The 19701-nt window shown below is 47.0% G+C and overlaps 2 protein-coding genes across 4 annotated transcripts in view; one reads left to right on the forward strand and one right to left on the reverse strand.

The window, feature by feature from the left end:
* Nucleotides 1–13793: 13793 nt before the first annotated feature.
* DDX28 (DEAD-box helicase 28) lies at nucleotides 13794–16870 on the reverse strand. The gene has a single exon (XM_069740206.1). The coding sequence runs from the start codon at nucleotides 16805–16807 to the stop codon at nucleotides 15242–15244; it is 1566 nt and encodes a 521-aa protein (XP_069596307.1). The 5' UTR covers nucleotides 16808–16870; the 3' UTR covers nucleotides 13794–15241.
* A 20-nt stretch (nucleotides 16871–16890) lies between these two features.
* Nucleotides 16891–19701, forward strand: part of DUS2 (dihydrouridine synthase 2) — a 263484-nt gene continuing 260673 nt past the window's right edge. Inside the window, exon 1 of one of the 3 annotated variants that reach the window (XM_069740207.1) lies at nucleotides 16891–16962. The gene's annotated coding sequence lies outside the window, so the exon portion shown is untranslated. Of the gene's footprint in view, nucleotides 16973–19701 lie in introns of all 3 variants that reach the window. The other 2 variants (XM_069740208.1, XM_069740209.1) reach the window with 2 other exon arrangements.

A 19701-nucleotide genomic window follows, 5' to 3' on the forward strand; every position in this document is an offset into this window, starting at 1 on the left:
AGGCCAATATCAATCTCTCACTATTTATTTATTTTTTTCAGGGAGAATTTAAAAACCAAAATAAAAAAAAAACAGACACTAGGCTTTCTGTGGCCCACAATTTGAGAGAGATGGCACACACAGGACTGGCACAGAAGCACAAAGGCCAATATTAATCTCCCACTATTTTTTTTTTCAGGGAGAATTTAAAAAAGAAAATAACCAAAAACAGACACTAGGCTTTCTGTGGCCCACAATTTGAGAGAGATGGCACACACGACTGGCACAGAAGCACAAAGGCCAATATTAATCTCCCACTGTTTTTTTTTTTTTCAGGGAGAATTTAAAAACCAAAAAAAAAAAAAAACAGACACTAGGCTTTCTGTGGCCCACAATTTGAAAGATATGGCACACACAGGACTGGCACTCTAGCAGAAATGCCAATCTTAATCTCCCACTACTTTTTTTGGTTAGGGAAAATTGCCAAGAAATCAGGGCCAGTATTACACACTAGGCTTTCTGTGCCCCAAAATTGGAGAGAGATGGCACACACAGGACTGGCACTCTAGCAGAAATGCCAATCTTAATCTCCCACTACTTTTTTGGGTTAGGGAGAATTGCCAAGAAATTAGGGCCAGTATTACACACTAGGCTTTCTGTGCCCCAAAATTGGAGAGAGATGGCACACACAGGACTGGCACTCTAGCAGAAATGCCAATCTTAATCTCCCACTATTTTTTTTTTAGGGAGAATTTAAAAAAAAAAAAAAAAAAAAAAGGATTATAGACACTAGGCTTTCTGTGCCCCACAATTGGAGAGAGATGGCACACACGACTGTCACTCAAGCACAAATGCCAAGATTAATCTCCCACTATTTATTTTTTTTCAGGGAGAATTTAAAAAAACAAAAAAAAACAGGGACTGTCCTACAATTACTATCTCCCTGCAGTAATGTCAGCCAGGTATGGCAGGCAGCAATAACAAAGAGTGGACTGCTGCACAAATTACATCAAAAGTGTGGACAAAAACAAGATAGCTGTGCAGAAAGGAAGGAACAACAGGATTTGTGCTTTGAAAAAAGCAGTTGGTTTGCACAGCGGCGTACACACAGCAATGCAGCTATCAGGGAGCCTTCTAGAGCAGCCCAATGAGCTACAGCGCTGAGGAAAAAAAATGTAGCTTCCACAATGATCCAAAGCACACCGCCAGGGCAACGAAGGAGTGGCTTCGTAAGAAGCATTTCAAGGTCCTGGAGTGGCCTAGCCAGTCTCCAGATCTCAACCCTATAGAAAACCTTTGGAGGGAGTTGAAAGTCCGTGTTGCCAAGCGAAAAGCCAAAAACATCACTGTTCTAGAGGAGATCTGCATGGAGGAATGGGCCAACATACCAACAACAGTGTGTGGCAACCTTGTGAAGACTTACAGAAAACGTTTGACCTCTGTCATTGCCAACAAAGGATATATTACAAAGTATTGAGATGAAATTTTGTTTCTGACCAAATACTTATTTTCCACCATAATATGCAAATAAAATGTAAAAAAAACAGACAATGTGATTTTCTGGATTTTTTTCTCAGTTTGTCTCCCATAGTTGAGGTCTACCTATGATGTAAATTACAGACGCCTCTCATCTTTTTAAGTGGTGGAACTTGCACTATTGCTGACTGACTAAATACTTTTTTGCCCCACTGTATATTGCCTAGTCACGTAGTATATTGCACAGCCACGTAGTATATCGCCCAGTCACGTAGTATATTGCCCAGTCACGTAGTATATTGCCCAGTCACGTAGTATATTGCCCAGCCACGTAGTATATTGCCCAGCCACGTAGTATATTGCCCAGTCACGTAGTATATTGCCCAGTCACGTAGTCTATTGCCCAGTCACGTAGTCTATTGCCCAGTCACGTAGTATACTGCACAGCCACGTAGTATATTGCCCAGTCACGTAGTATATTGCCCAGCAACGTAGTATATTGCACAGCCACATAGTATATTGCTGTAACAACCCTGCCGGCATCACTGCATGGTCTTTCATTCCCCACCTGCCTGTTACATCAACTCACTCACCCAATGCCATGCTGTGAGATCTGTCTGCTGCCGGCTCCATGCCATGTGCTTCATGGCGGCTTGCTCTGTGTACACTTCCTGGCTGTGTGCATAGGGGGGCGGCGCCAGCCACTCCAGATTCTTATTTAGAGTGTGTGCACCTCCCTAAGGTGCTCCTGGCCAATAGCCTTGTGGCCTCTGATACTTAAAGCATCCTCACCCATTGGAGGATGCCTGAGCAAACTATTCCTCTCAGTTAGCATTTGTTACTGAGCTGCCAGGTCGTATCTGTTTTCTGTCTCAGAGGGCTGCAATACTGCAGGCCTTCATCTGTTTTCTGTTTGTGTATCCGTGTCCGTTCCTGTCTGAACTCTGGTCTATGCCCGTTCCTGCTCCTCCTTTGTCATTAGTTATTTCCCACTCTGCTGTGTGTACCTCTGCCTTATCTTTCTGCTCTGTTCGCCACTGTCTGTGGTTCTGCTTCTCTCTGCTCATTTCTACCACAACCTGTGGTTCTGTCTCTCAGCTTTTCTCTCAGCTCTGCTCTCTGTAACTTTGCTCTGCACTCTGACCTTGCTTTACACTCTGTGGCTTTGCTCTCAGCTCTGCACTCTGACCTTGCTCTGCACTCTTGTGGCTTTGCTCTGTGGCTCTGCTCTGCGGATCCGCCTTCAGCGGTCTCTGGCTGTTGGCTCTGCCTCCAGTGGTCTCTGGCTGTTGGCTCCGCCTCCAGTGGTCTCTGGCTGTTGGCTCCACCTCCAGTGGTCTCTGGCTCTTGGCTCCGCCTCCAGTGGTCTCTGGCTGTTGGCTCCGCCTCCAGTGGTCTCTGGCTGTTGGCTCCGCCTCCTAATATTGCTCCGCCTCTTGTGATTCAGCTTTGCTTCCTCTCTTGCTCTATCTTCACTCTGCAACTTGCCATACAGGTCTCTACCTGTTTCTTTATATTCTCCAGTCTGAACAGGTTCTTACCTGTTTCCATACATCCATCTGAATACCAGTTCCTACCAGAGTATCAGTCCTGTCTGCCAGTGCCAGCCGTGTCTGCCTGAGTACCAGCCGCTCCCGTCTGCCTGCCTGTATCTCCGTCAAGCCAGTCCGCCCGTCAGGGTCTCTGCCATACCCGTCTGTCAGCCAGTGTCACAGCCGTGCCTGTGTCTTGTCCCCTGTGGGATCAGCATCCACAGTCTAACTCCACCCTGGAGTGGTACCTGGTAGCTTCCAATTGCACAAGTCTGACCTCACCACCAGAGGCTCCAGCGAACACCTAGGAAGCTACTTAGTTACGCCCCTTCCAGGGAAGTTCGGTCTGTGGTCCAGTGGGGCCAGGCGCCCGCGCCAACCAGTCTCGGCGCAAGCGTTACAATTGCCCAGTCACGTAATATCTTGCCCAGCCACGTAGTATATTGCCCAGCGACGTAGTATTCAGCACAGAGCCACGTAGAATATTGCCCAGACACGTAGGTATGTAACACTGACCACGCATAATTTATCAGTGTGTGCACCATATCCCTTTAAAAAAAAAAAAAATAAATAATTAAAATAAAAATAGTTATATACTCAACCCTGGGATCCAGCGAAGCTGTGCGATGCGGCCGCCATCTTCCGTTCCCAGGATACATTGTGAAATTACCCAGATGACTTGGCAGTCTCGCAAGACCGCTAAGTCTTCTGGGTAAGTTCGCAATGCATCTCTGGGAACGGAAGATGGCGGCCGGCGCGAGCGCATCGTCTGACAACGGAAGGTGAGTATAACAGGTTTTTTGTTCTTTTTATTATTTTTAACATTACATCTTTTTACTATTGATGCTGCATAGGCAGCATTAATAGTAAAAACTTGGTCACACAGGGTTAATAGCAGCGGTTACGGAGTGTTACCCGCGGCATAACGCGGTCCGTTACCGCTGGCATTAACCCTGTGTGAGTGGTGACCGGAGGGGAGTATGGAGCGGGGTGTATGGAGCGGGCGCCGGGGACATTGACTGCGCCGCGGGGAGTGTGGAGCGGGCGCCGGGGACACTGACTGCGCCGCGGGGAGTATGGAGCGGGGAGTATGGAGCGGGTGCTGGGGACACTGACTGCGGGGAGTATGGAGCGGCCATTTTCTTCTGGTCTGTGCCCGTCGCTGATTGGTCGCGGCAAAAGCCGCGACCAATCAGCGACTTGGAATTCCAGGACAGAGGCCGCGACCAATGAATATCTGTGACAGACAGACAGATAGAAGGACAGAAAGACGGAAGTGACCCTTAGACAATTATATAGTAGATCACATTTCTTTGAACCTTAACAAAACACACCCTCAAACCAGTGCAGCAAAATCTGCACTACAATAGGCGCTTCTTCCCTTCTGAGCTTGCACTGTGCCTTAAAAGTAGTTTTTGACCACATATGGGGTATCCGTGAACTCAGGAGAAATTTTATTGTTCATTTTCTCTTATTATTCCTTTTAAAAATTACAAATTTGAGGAACATTTTAGTGGAAAAAATGGTAATATTTAATTTACTCAGCCGATTGTTATATACAATTGTGGGAATCGCCTGAGGATTAAAAATACTCACTACAACCCTAGATGAATTCCTCAAGAAGTGTAGTTTCCCAAATGGGGCCATTTGTAGGGGTTTCTGCTTTCTGTTTTGGCATGTCAGGGGCTCTTAAAATGTGACATGGTGTCTGCAACCTATTGCAGCCAAAATGGCTTCCCTTCTGAGCCGTGCACCCAAACAGTAGTTTTCCATCGCACATGGGGAATCGGCGTACTCAGGAGAAATTGCACAAAAAAATTGTAAGGTCCATTTTTTTCCCGTTACCCCTGTGAAAATAAAAAAAATTGGGGACAAAGCAACTTTTTTTTGTAGAAAAATAGTTTTATTTTTACAGCTCAACGTTACAAAATTCTGTGAATCACCTGGGAATTCTAGGTACTCACACGTCTAGATAAGTTCCTTAGGGGGTCTAGTTTCAATAATGGGGTCACTTGTGGGGGTTCTACGAATTGGACACATCAGGGGCTCTGCACATGCGACATGGCGTCCGCTATCTATTCCAACCAATTTTGCGTTCATAAAGTCAAATGGCACTCCTTCCCTTCTGAGCCCTGCTGTGCACCCAAACAAGTTTCCCCCCACATATGGGGTATCGGTGTACTCAGGAGAAATTGCACAACAAATCGGGGCTAAATGAATATTTTTGTGGGAAAAAGTAACATTGTTTTTCTTCCATGTTGCTTTAATTACTGTGAGGCACCTGAAGGGTTAATAAACTTCTTGTATGTGGTTTTAAGCACCTTGAGGGGTGCAGTTTTTACAATGGTGTCAATTTTGGGTATTTTCTGTCATACAGACCCCTCAAAGTCACTTTTAATGTGAGGTGGTCCCTAAAAAAATAGTTTTGTAAATTGCGTTGGAAAAATTAGAAGTCGCTGATAAAATTTTAACCCTTCCAACTTTCTAACTTAAAAAAAAGAAATATGTTTCAAAAATTATGCTGAAGACATGTGGGAATTATTGTTTTGTGTAGTATGACTATCTGGTTTAAGCCTCTCTGCTGCCTGAGGCGAACGGCAAAATGGCGCCCCCCCCCCCCACCCCCGTAGTAAAATCAGTACAAATAAATCTGGTATACTCTTTACTAGCCTGACCTGAAGCACATGGAAAATACATACACTTTTAAATAGGAATATATTTGAAACATCGATCTTTACACTTCTTGAGGGACTAAATGCCGCCTGAGGTGAAGTGATCAACTTGCTTCATTTTAAGTGTGCCCTTGGCCGGGGAACAGTGCTTACTGTAGCGCTTCTTCTCCGGCAGGCGTCGGGGTCGTACAGATGCGGCACACAGTTGCCACACGTATTACACACACAGACACTAATATCTCCAGTACCGTTTTTTCCGGTACCGGAAATATCAGGATGTGTGAAACCAGCCTAAAGCCACATTCACACGTTCAGTATTTGGTCAGAATTTTACCTCAGTATTTGTAAGGCAAACCGGGAGTGGGTGAGAGATCCAGAAGTGGTGACGTGTTTCTTTATACTTTTCCTCTGATTGTTACTCTCCTGGTTTTGGCTTACAAATACTGAGGTAACATACTGAACATGTGAACGTGGCCTGATAGCATGTTTCTGTTACTTCTGACTTCCCGCAAACAGCTGGAGCGGACCGCGACGCCCATCTGACCCGTAACGGACCAGGACCACCCCTGGGTGAGTATAATATAACCTTTATTTCTCATCTTTCAGGTTACATCGGGGGGCTTATCTACAGCATTACAGAATGCTGTAGATAAGCCCCTGATGCTGGAGGCCACAGCTCATATATGATTTTTGGGGTGACAGACGCCCTTTAAAAAGGTACTACGGGCCTCTCAGATCCTCAATATTATTCTGACCTGATAGCAAAATGACTATAGTTGCGAATAGGATATGTCCTCCACTTGCCCAAGTAAATCACAATAACATGTATGGGTATAACATCCTTTTCTTATAAGCACCACTTATTTGTACCATATAAATGAGATCATGTATGCACTATTCATCCTATGGGCAAATATAGCCATTTTGCTATCAGGTCAGATTAATATTGAGGATCTGAGAGGCCAGTAGGACCTTTTTAACACCCCCGCCCCCTTTTTCTGTTCGTTGGTTATAGGGAAAGGAAGAACAGAGAAAGAAAGGAGAGAGAAAGGAAGAACGGAGAGAGAAAGAAAGAACAGAGAGAGAAAGGAGGGGAAAGAAAACAGAGAAAGAAAGAGGGGAAAGAAAGAAAAAGAGAGAAAAATAAAGAAGGGAAAGAAAGAACAGAGAAAGAAAGAACAGAGAAAGAAAAAGGGGAAAGAAAGGGAATGAAAGAGGGGAAAGAAAGGAGAGAGAAAGAAAGAGGGCAAAGAAAGAACAGAGAGAAAGAAAGAGCGGAAAGAACAGAGAGAAAGAAAGGAAAAGAAAGAACAGAGAGAGAGAGAACAGAGAAAAAAGAAAGGAGAGAAATAAAGATTAGAGAGGGAAATAACGAACACAGAGAAAGAAAGAACAGAGAAAGAAAAAAAGATTAGAGATGGAAAGAAATAACAGAGAGAGAAAGATTCTATAAAGATACTATAGCGGCCCAGCTCCCATTGTGATGCCCACCTGAGCCTCCCGCTGCAAGACATATCATGATCCGCTCACATGGCCGGCATCCCCGATTCCAAGGCGATCCCGCTGTCGGAGGAGGACACGGTGATGGATCTGAAGCATTTCCTGAAGTTCCTCCATGGTTCCGTCACAATCTCCTCCCGAAGTTACATCATTTCTGGTCAGCTTCCAGCACGTTACTTCCAGTGGAATGTCACATGCGAGTTTTAAAGTGCTCCTCGGGGCTCCGCCGTGTACTCCTGTGTCCACAGGAAAAGTAAGATCCCGGCAGGGATAGCCTCTCAAAATCGGGACTGTCCCGCTGGATCCGGGACGGTTGGGAGGTATATTTGCTCCCCATCATACACCGACATCGTACACGCACCGCTCCACACACCTCAGACACACACGGTTCCTCTTTGCACGCCTCTTACACACATGGCTCCGCTCCGTACACCTCGTGCACACACATGGCTCCACTCAGTACACACATGGCTCCACTCCGTAAGCCTTGTACACATGCGGCTCTGCTCTGTACACCTTGTACACACATGGCCATGCTACGTACACTTCCTACACACATGGCTCCACTCCGTAAACCTTGTAACATGCGGCTCTGATCCATACACCTCGTACTCATGCTGCTCCGCTCCGTACACACACGGCTCCACTCCGTACAACAAGTACACACACGGCTCCACTCCGTACAACAAGTACACACATGGCTCCGCTCCATACACCAAGTATACACACGGCTCCACTCCGTACACACACGGTCCACTCCATACACCTCGTGCACACATGGCTCCACTCTGTACACCAAGTACACACACGGCTCTGCTTCATACACACACGGCTCTGCACCGTACACACACGGCTCCGCTCCGTACACCAAGTACACACACGGCTCCGCTCCGTACACCAAGTACACACACAGCTCCGCTCCGTACACCAAGTACACACACGGCTCCGCTCCATACACCAAGTACACACAAGGCTCCGCTCCATACACCTTGTACACACGCATCTCTTCTCCGCACAAATCGTACACACATGGCTCCGCGCTGTACACCTCGTACACACACGGCTCCGCTCCGTATACCTTGTACACACAGCTCTGCTACATCCACCCTGCAAACCCCTCCTGACCCCACACATCAACTTCCCCTCATCCAGCACCATGGCAATCACCACGGCAGAGTCCTGCATACACGAGGAACCTGATAATGTGACTGCTGACTCCTCTCCCTCCTGTGACCTCATCACAGGTCCTGTGTGCACAGAGCAGCCATCCATAAGCAACCCGAGGAGATGCATGGAGAAGAGCGACTTCAGCATCAGGACCTGTGATGATGTCACGTGAGTTGGCGAGGGCAGGATGAGGAGATCCAGGATGGAGCCCTGAATAGACTCAATAGCATAGTGTAATAACTGAACCTGCGTCTCCGAGGCAAATCCAGTTACTACACCGACAGAATCTGCCGCTCCCTCTCTTCAGGGACGGCAGTGCGGCCTGAGCCAAAGCGCTCAACTCGCCTCATGGTAGCGGCGCCACTGGGTTTAAGGGCATAAAATTTTAAATTTAAAAACTGCAGAATTTTCACATTTACCTGAAATTCAGATATTTTCACAAATAGAAGCAACAAATATTTGCTTAAAATTTACCACTAACATGAAGTACTTTGTGTCATACAAAAAAGACTCAGAATCACCGGATCCGTTGAAACATTGTAGAGTTATTACCTCAAAAAGTGACAGTGGTCAGGATTGTAAAAATTGGCCTGGTCAGTAAGGTGAAAATAGGCACGAAAGGGTTAAGAGTGCAAGATTTCTTTGAAGAGTCTGTTAGGAACCAGTGCTGGGGGTACTTCATGGTAGAATAATGTGATATACAGTATATGTGTAGAACACTCAGTAATCCAAATTTTTCACTGCATGGCGAAGATGCACAAGGATATTTCTTATTTCTTCCCAATCTCTGCAACCTATAGTCATGGTACCTTCAAGATACTAAATATGTATTGGGGTCCGTGAAAGAGGACATATCATCGAATTCAAGCTTCCCGAACCACAGGTAGCTCCAATCAGAGACTAGCAGTGTTATAGCGGAAATTACTGCTTTAGTGCTGCAGTGTTTCAGAGACAACATACTCTGAAAAGCTGTCTGGGGAATATGGGTCTTGGTTATGAGATGGCTTTGACTGATAGGTCTGTCCCCATGCACAAACATTGCGACCAGTCAGGGGATCGAGTGTGGAGAACCAGCCGGGGAACATCCCAGACAGCCAAGACCCAAAGTCTCCAGATAACTTTTCAGAAAGCAAATGCTCAACATGCGCACAAATTCTAAAAGAAGTTAGATTTTTAACCCCTTTCTGCCATCTGATGTACTATCCCGTCCATGTGCCCCGGCACAATTAGACCATGGATGGGATAGTATGTCATGGCGATCGGCCGCGCACATGGAGGGAAGCGCGGCCAATTGCGGCCTGGTGTCAGCTGATTCACACAGCTGACACCCGGCATTAAGTGACAGGAGCGGTCACAGACCGCTCCCGACACTTTAACCCCGGAAACACTGAAACACAACGATCAAACAAGATCGCAGTGTTCTGGTGCCGGCAGCCCCTCTGCCTTTCGATCGGAGACCCCATGGGGTTCCGATTGCTGCTATGGTAACCCAATGTCGCTATGACATCCGGGTTACCAGAGCTGAGAAACTTCTTGTCATGTGCAGTGCATGTCAAAAAGTCTTTCAGGTCGGTGTGCAGAAAGTGCAGCACAGAGCTTATATGGCTTGCAGATACTGCTTCATCTGCATGCCATATAAGGGATCAGCCTGCACAAAATGTTTGTCCCATAGTGGGACAAAGTGTAAAAGTAAGAAAAAGGTAAAAAAAAATGTTTTTAAATAATTGTAAAAATATAAAAAAATTCGATATTTATTCTATCAATAAATATTTGAATGAAACAAAATGTAAACAATAAAAGTACACATTTGATATCGCCACGCCCGTAACGACCCAACCTATAAAACAGTCCCACTAGTTAACAAGCAAAAAAAAATAAATGCTTTATCATACCGCCGAACAAAAAGTGGAATAATATGCAATCAAAAAGACGGATATAAATACTGTAAACATGGTACCGCTGAAAACATCATCTTGTCCCGCAAAAAACAAGCCGCCATACAGCTCCATCATCGGAAAAATAAAAAAGTTATAGCTCTCGGAATAAAGTGTTGCAAGAATAATTTTTAATAAAAAAATAGTTTTTAGTGTATAAAAGCGTCAAAACATTAAAAATATAAAAAATTAGGTATCGCTGTAATTGTACTGACGCGAAGAATAAGGCTATGTTCACACGCTGCGGATCCGCATTTCCGCAGCTGCAGGTTCGCAGCAGTTTCTCATGCGTTTACAGTACAATGTAAACCTATGGGAAACGCAATCCGCAGTGCATATGCTGCGGAAAAAAACGCACAGAAACGCAGCGGTTTACATTCCACAGCATGGTAATTCTTTGTGCGGAATCCGCAGCAGTTTTACACTTGCTCCATAATAGAAAACCGCAGGTGTAAAACCGCAGTGGAATCCGCACAAAAACCACGGTAAATCCGCGATAAATCTGCAGGATAAACACAGTGTTTTTGCCCTGCAGATTTATCAAATCAGCAATTTTACCACAAGCGGAACGGTGTAAATGCCCCACCAAAAACGAAAAACAAATAAATTACTCATTCTGTCTCTCAAAAATCGGAATAGAAAGTGATCAAAAAAATGTCATGTGCTCGAAAATGTTACCAATAAAAACGTCAACTTGTCCCGCAAAAAACAAGACATCACATGAATCTGTGGGCCAAAATATGGAAAAATTATAGCTCTCAAAATGTGGTGATGTAAAAACATTTTTTTGCAATAAAAAACGTCTTTTAGCGTGACAGCTGCTAAACATGAAAACCTGCTATAAGGTCTCCTTCACACGTCCTGATATTTCCGGTACTAGAGATGTCAGTGTCTGTGTGTTTAATTCTTGCGGCACGCGTGTGGCATGTGTGTACCGCATCAGTACCACATGGACGGGCATCAACGAAGAAGTGTTACAGTAAGCGCTGTTCCCCAGCGCTGAACACGGCTTTCATCATTCTCCCCTGCTCTGTTGGCGATCGGCGCGAGTAGGGGAGAATGATGAGTTATATTTAACCCCTTAACGACCGCTGATATGCCTTTTAACGGCAGCAGTTAAGGGTAAACCACAGGGCCTCTTTTTAACAGTGCTGAGATTTAAGGTTATAGCGTCCCCCAGCATCGGAATTTCTCCGTAGTCTCAGTTGCCAGGGGTAGCAGGGACCCCAGATAACATGATTCGGGTTGGTTTTAAAAATCAGATTTTCAATTTCATTTCTCTCTGATGTGTGATCACATCAGAGGAGAAATATGGTCCCCTGATCACCCCCCGGTACCTCCATTGTCCCTGCAGGCCCCCCTGAAGTCCCCCGGGCCACTTTGTTCTTTTTCCAGGAGAAAATGGTGGGCACACTGCCGAGATCTGCCAGCCGGCATTCAGCAACAATAGATTTTTTTCCTATTGGTTCATTTTGATCACTGTGATAGACCCTATGCATGGACCGCGTGTCCGTGGGCAAAACACGCTGACATGTCCCTTTTTTAATGTCAGCCCGTGTCACAAAACATCCAGCACACGTGCATACACATAACACACGGGAGTCATCCATGTGACACGCATCAGCAACGGGGAAGAAGCGTAACAGTAAGCGCTGTTCTTCAGCGCTGGGTGCTGAACACGGCTCTTATAATTCTCTCCTGCTTAGCGGCCAATCGCTAATGACGTACTATTCCGTCCATGGGAAGGAAAGCCCAGGTCGCAATGTATCAGGCATACAGGTAGGACTAGTGTCACATTTCTATCACCTGTATGCCCAAATCAATAGGTCATACACATCCCGGGGGAGACATTCCTTTTAAGTCTCTTCTTTCTTTTGCCTTGTGGTATTTGTTCAGTTTTTGCGCTAATTCTTCCGGATGGCGCACGTGGTTCAGAAATTTTGTGCAAAATAACAAATGCTATTAATCTTTGTGATTTTTTTTTTATGGAAGAATTTGCACAAGTATTTCTATACTTAGTATTTATGTACATACATAAAATAACTCCAGGAAGGAATGAGTACTTTTAAGGAAAAATGTGTGACTTTTTAAAAATAATGAATACGCAAAAAACATCTGGAAACCCAAACAAACAATGAGGAACATAGAAAAAGCAGATGAACACATAAGTTGACTTTAAAAAAAATGGCAAAATTAAAAGAATAAGGTGCAAATGATAAACGTCAGAATCTGAAAAAAATGCAAATCTATATATAGTTGTCTGAGGTCCACTTCTGTTTGTCTGTCACGGAATCGCTGATTTGGTCGCGGCCGGCTGGGAGCGACCATCAGCGAAGCAGTCCGGACACGAATTGGCCCCTCCCTACTCCCCTGGAGTCAGTGCCACTCCATACTCCCTTCCAGTCAGTGCCCCCATAGTGTTTTCGGACTGCTTTACACCGCGGCATAACGCAGTCCATTAACACTGCCATTAACCCTATAAGTGTGACCAACTTTTTACTATTGATGGTTCCTATGCAGCACCAATAGCAAAAACATATAATGTTAAAAATAATAATAAAAAAAAACATTATATTCTCACCTTCCGGTGTCCGCGGCAGCCTTTCCCGCTCCTCGCGATGCTCCGGTCCCAAGAATGCATTGCGGCAATGACCCCAGATGACGTAGCAGTCTCACGAGACCGCTACATCATCACGGGTTATTGCCGCAAGGCATTACAGGGTACGGAGTGTTGCGAGGAGCATCGCTAAAGGCCTAGGCTAGATCAGGGGGCCGCAGGAAGGTGAGTATATAACTATTTTTTATTTTTAACAGGGATATGGTGCCCACATTGCTATATACTATGTGGGCTGTTTTATATACTACGTGGCTGTGCTATATACTACGTGGGCTGTGCTATATACTACGTGGGCTGTGCTATACTGCTTACTGTAAGAGCAGTGAGACTATGGAACTCTCTGCCGTATGATGTTGTAATGAGTGATTCATTACTTAAATTTAAGAGGGGACTGGATACCTTTCTGGAAAAGTATAATGTTACAGGGTATATACACTAGATTCCTCGATAGGGCGCTGATCCAGGGAACTAGACTGATTGCCGTATGTGGAGTCGGGAAGGAATTTTTTTCCCCAATGTGGAGCTTACTCTTTGCCACATGGTTTTTTTTTGCCTTCCTCTGGATCAACATGTTAGGTTAGGCTATGGGTTGAACTAGATGGACTTATAGTCTTCCTTCAACCTTAATTAATAACTATGCAATATACTACGTGGGCAGTGCTATATACTGCGTGGGCTGTGCAATATACTACGTGGCTGTGCAATATACGACGTGAGCTGGGAGACTTTCGCCCGGGGCCCTCAAAAAACCTGGAGCTGGCCCTGGCTTCACTGATTGGTCTTGCCCGGCCGAATCCTGTGTATTCATTGCATTAGTTACAAGTATTAGATATGTTAAAATAATAGATTATATAGCAATTATTATATATTTTATTCCAAGAGAACCAGGACACAAATTTTGTCACAAACTAGTGGAGACCTTTCATTGTTTTATTCTGAGAAAAAGCAACAACCCTAATTCAGAATTGCAAGCCAGCATAAGCATCCTCATACATTTTATTTCAATCTCTTTCAATCTCAATTCAAGAGTTAGTGCTAGAGTTGGGTAAATGGATCCAGGCAATCGGCAAGGCTGGTAGTCTCTGGCCGTGAAACTTGTGAACCTCTCACCATCCAGGATCCCTGGAACAGCTTTAGATTAGACAGGCTGGCACAACGCAGATGACATCACTCCAGCCAGGCTAATCAAGAGCCTTGCGGGGGATCCTGGAAGGTAAGACATTTGTGAGCCTCTCGACAAGCAATTACTCACGTGACTGATTGATTTGCGGGACTCGTCAATCAGCCAACTCTATTTACCAACTCTGGTAAAAGCTGTAAAATCTGTATTCAGTGAAGGCTACTGGTTCTTATAAGATTCAATGAAGATGGGAGGAGGCAGGCGCAGACATTCTGCTACAAGCTCTATGGCAGTGTTCCCCAACTCCGGTCCTCAAGAGCCACCAACAGGTCATGTTTTCAGGATTTCCTTAGTATTGCACCGGTGATAATTGCATCACCTGGACAGGCAAGAATTCCATCACCTGTGCAATACTAAGGAAATCCTGAAAACATGACCTGTTGGTGGCTCTTGAGGACCGGAGTTGGGGAACACTGCTCTAAGGAAACATTTTACGGGTCTCCATAGAACTTCATAAGCACCACCTGCCATCACTACCTCAGTAATGGGAAAGTATTCACCGAAGACAGATTTAACCCGATTTTCACATGTATCACCGATAATCCGATGGTTACTCTTTACACTGAGTGATTTAAAGAGAACAATTACACCCAATGTAGGGTCCCAGAGAAATATAGTTACAATTAGAATATTAATCTATAATAATGTAGTAAGTAAAAAAAATACTAAAATGATACAATAAAAAAGCCTTTATTACATATTATCTGGCAAACGGTAGCACTAGTACAATGTGCCCATACTTGGAAATAACAGCTAGACAGTAATGGTTTAAAAATACATGCATATTATAAAAAATACAAATGGAAATAAAAACAAAAAATTCCATTTGTATTTTTTAGAATAACATGCATGTATTTTTAAACCATTACTGTCTAGCTGTTATTTCCAAGTATGGGCACATTGTACTAGTGCTACCGTTTGCCAGATAATATGTAATAAAGGCTTTTTTATTGTATCATTTTAGTATATTTTGTCTTACTACATTATTATAGATTAATATTATTCTAATTCTATTTCTCTGGGATTCTACATTGGGTTTTATTGCTCTCTTTAGTGTTCCGAATGGTTTGCCATTCTATTTTTTTTAGCAATCATATTTTCCTTTATTTGATTTTATGTATTTTATATATTTATCCTTAATATTATCTTGCTACGTTTTACACTCAGTGATTTGCAGAATGCTTTTACTCTTTGATAAGGTCACTGGAGCTTACAGGATCCCTTATTCGGGACTCCATCCCGGGGAGACTGCTTCGCTTTCGAGCCGCAGTTTCAATCTTTTGCACCAGTTCAACGTCCCATTTGTGGGTGACAAAGCTCACGACGATTCCCTTGCTCTCACTACCAATGCGGCCCACCCTTCCTGTCCTGTGCAAGTAGTCCTCTAAAGTGGGAGGAAAGTCATAGTTTATCACCGTGCCCACTCGGAGACTGTCCAGCCCTCGGGAGGCAATGTCCGTGCAGACCAACACGTCACCCTGGCCTTTCTGAAAGGCTTCAAAGATACCAGCACGCCGGTCACCTGGCATCTGGCCGTGAAGTCTGGCATGCTTGATGCCATGGTTGTCCAATAAGTAACCCAGCCAGTTGACAGTGCTGGCGTTGTTACAGAAGACCAGCACTGCGGTGCCGGCGCTCTCCTCCGCCCGCTTCTTCAGTAGCTCCACGAGTTCAGACAGTTTCTCAGATCCCTTCAGCTTTTTGAACATCTGTTGGACGTGGGGCATCAGGAAATGGAGCCTCTTGCTTTTGATGGTGTCAATGCTGCCTAGATCTGTCACCTTGTTAAGTACCTTGGCCACGCCTCGCGGGAAGGTGGCTCCAATGACCGCCAGCTGGGCTTTCCTATCCAGCCCCTGCAGGTCGCTAGCCCGGGAGGCGATCTGGGTCCTCATGAGAATCCCCTCGATGAGCTCACAGAACGTGTCATCAAACAGCGTGTCCGCCTCGTCCACGACCACAAAGTGGAGGGCCGACAGTGTCACCAGATCCCGCTTCAGGGCCTTGGTGAGGGCACCGGGTGTAGCCACCAGGATGTCCAGGGCCTGACAGCGGAACGGCTGCTCCATAGCCCTGCGCCCGCGACCTCCTCCCACAAAGCGCACGGTTAAGCCCAGCCGGGCACACAGAGACTTGGCCACCGATGTCACCTGCTGGCCGAGCTCCCGGGACGGCACCAGGATGAGGCTGCGGGGGTCCGGTGACCCCTCACTGTCCACGGTCAGCAGCCTGTGCACGATGGGCAGCACATACAGCAGGGTCTTCCCGCTGCCGGTCTCCGAGGCGCACAGCATGTTCCGGCCCCGCAGCAGACCGGGGATGCACTGCCTCTGGATCCAGGTCGGGGTCGTGATGTCCAGGGTCTCCAGGGCAGACACCACCCGGGGGTCCAGGCACAGCGAGCCGAACGTGTCCTCCGTCTCCGGCCACGGCCGCTGCTCCCGCTGCCGGGTAATGGTGAAGTAGTCTCCGCCGGCCAGGCGGTGCTTCCATCCCCGGCTCACCAGGGCCGGCGTCTCCCACCGCCCGCGCGTCTCACCGGAGAACTGATTGAGCTCCCGCCTGCGGGAACTGATGAGCAGCCTGCCGGCACGGGGAGCCTGCACCGGGCCCGGCCGCTCCTGCTGCCGCCTCTCCAGGTACTGCTGGGTCCGTCTGGGGAGCTGGATCACCGGGAGATCGCTGGCGGCAAAGCCGCGGAAACCGCATCGCAGTGCGGGGCTCCACGTGTGAACACGGAGCGGAAACATCACTGTGACCGCACGGAGCGCAGACACGGCGTGCGCTGGACAAAGCGTCCCCGGGCGGTGACGGAGCGGCGCGCCGGAAGTGACGTCAGACTCCTACGTAAACAGCCGGCAGTGACAGGCGCACGTGCGGAGAGTGCGGAGCCGCAGAGGGAGAGGTAAGGGGAGGTGCGTCAATCCATGCTCTGCGGTATCGCTGCGGTAACGCACACCACTGGTACACTTGACAGTTTCATTCATATGTAAGTGATACTTGTCAGCAGCAGAGTGCTGGGAAGTGGCAACTGCAGCTGCTGAAGAACCTCTTCCTAAAGGAACAGAAGGACTTGGAAGTGGAACTAGGTTTTCCGGAACTTGGTTAGAAAAGTGTCAGTTTGGCCCCCACCTCATATGCAGGGCACTCAATATACAAGAAGGGAGTGGGCACAGCGTTTGTCTCTGGGGAACTGCGAAAACGAAACACTGAGCAAGGAGGAAAGAAGCAGGGCCATCGGGCATGTGCACACCCAGTCAGGGCCATCGGGCATGTGCACACCCAGTCAGGGCCATCGGCATGTGCACACCCAGTCAGGGCCATCGGGCACGTGCACACCCAGTCAGGGCCATCAGGCACGTGCACACCCAGTCAGGGCCATCAGGCACGTGCACACCCAGTCAGGGCCATCAGGCACGTGCACACCCAGTCAGGGCCATCAGGCACGTGCACACCCAGTCAGGGCCATCAGGCACGTGCACACCCAGTCAGGGCCATCAGGCACGTGCACACCCAGTCAGGGCCGTCGGGCATGTGCACACCCAGTCAGGGCCGTCGGGCATGTGCACACCCAGTCAGGGCCGTCGGGCATGTGCACACCCAGTCAGGGCCACTGCATCAGGCCCCGTCTTTTCTGTTCACCGGGCCCCAGCGGCAGGCTTCTGCCGGTGGGGTAACTGAACCTGTGTCCTAGACGCAGGTTCATTTAAACTCTATTGCCTTGCGTGCCCGCGCAATAATAGTTAAAAGCCGCCAGCCAATCGAAAGGTTTTATTTTTATTGAAAGCAGCAAGCCGCAGTATCTTTCGGCATCAGGATGGAGACATGAGCTGGATGGAGACAGATGGGGCAGGAATATGAGGTAGGATGGAGGTAGATGGGGCAGGTATATGGGACAGCATGGAGACAGATGGGGCAGGAATATGAGGTAGGATGGAGGTAGATGGGGCAGGAATATGGGACAGCATGGAGACAGATGGGGCAGGAATATGAGGTAGGATGGAGGTAGATGGGGCAGGAATATGGGACAGCATGGAGACAGATGGGGCAGGATGGAGACAGATGGGGCAGGAATATGAGGCAGGATGGAGACATGGGGCAGGAATATGAGGCAGGATGGAGACAGATAGGGCAGGAATATGAGGTAGGATGGAAACAGATGGGGCAGGAATATGGGGCAGGATGGAGACAGATGGGGCAGGATGGAGACAGATGGGGCAGGAACATCAGGCAGGATAGAGACAAATGGGGCAGGAATATCAGGCAGGATGGAGACAGATGGGGCAGGAATATGGGACAGCATGGAGACAGATGGGGCAGGAATATGAGGCAGGATGGAGACAGATGGGGCAGGAATATGGGACAGCATGGAGAGAGATGGGGCAGGATGGAGACAGATGGGGCAGGAATATGAGGCAGGATGGAGACAGATGGGGCAGGAATATGAGGCAGGATGGAGACAGGGCAGGAATATGGGACTGCATGCAGATGGGGCAGGAATATGAGGCAGGATGGAGACAAATGGGGCAGGAATATGGGACAGCATGGAGACAGATGGGGAAGGATTATGGGGCATGATGGAAACAGATGGGGCTGGATGTAGACAGATGGGGCAGGACTATGAGACAGGATGGAGGCAGATGGAGCAGGAATATGAGGCAGGATGGATACAGATGGAGCAGGAATATGAGGCAGGATGGATACAGATGGAGCAGGAATATGAGGCAGGATGGATACAGAAGGGGCAGGAATATGGGACAGCATGGAGACAGATGGGGCAGGAATATGAGGCAGGATGGAGACAGATGGGCAGGACATGGGACAGATGCAGGGCTGCCACTAGAGATTTCGGTCCCCATACTGGCAAGATTTTCGGGGCCCCCTTGAGACTCCGCCCAGGCTCCACCCCAGCCCCGCCTCCACGCTCCACCCCTCGAACTGTCCACAGTCCCACCGCTCTCTCTTGGAAAATCTCCACTCCTCACCTATCACACATTAACAGTTCCCATCACCAGATCACACATATAGCCAGCAGCTTTTGTTTTGGCCAAAAGATTTTTTAATCCACCACCATAACACAGTAGACACTTTTGGCCGGGCCCTACTCTACTGTAACCTATTAAATATTTGTTAAAATATGCAATACAATTTAGGTATATTTTTATTTATTTTTCAATTTTTAAAATGACCAATAATATCACATACAAAGAACAAATACCACAGCACTATGACCAGATGACATATTACCACCACAGTGATCGAATAATATCACATACAAAGAACAAATACCGCTACACCATGTCCAGACCACATATTACCACCACATAGTGACTGAATACTACAATTCTGATCAGTAATTAAAACAAAAGCACCATACTATCACCATAAGTGCCATTATACACAGGAGATCTGTACTTAGTATGCAGTGTCTGTATACAGATAATACAGTGATCACTAGTGAAATTATACACAGGAGCTTTGTATACAGTGTATAGTGTCAGTGTATAGGTAACACACTGACTCACTAGGTGAGGTCCTTCATCTTTCATCCAGCACAGACCGCCATCATTTCATCCAGCCAGGATTTCTCTCTGCAGGAAATAACACAGTTATCTCGAGCTCCGCTTGTAGAATACATTACTTA

Source organism: Ranitomeya imitator, chromosome 9, assembly GCF_032444005.1.
Source record: "Ranitomeya imitator isolate aRanImi1 chromosome 9, aRanImi1.pri, whole genome shotgun sequence".
Classification (NCBI taxonomy): domain Eukaryota; kingdom Metazoa; phylum Chordata; class Amphibia; order Anura; family Dendrobatidae; genus Ranitomeya; species Ranitomeya imitator.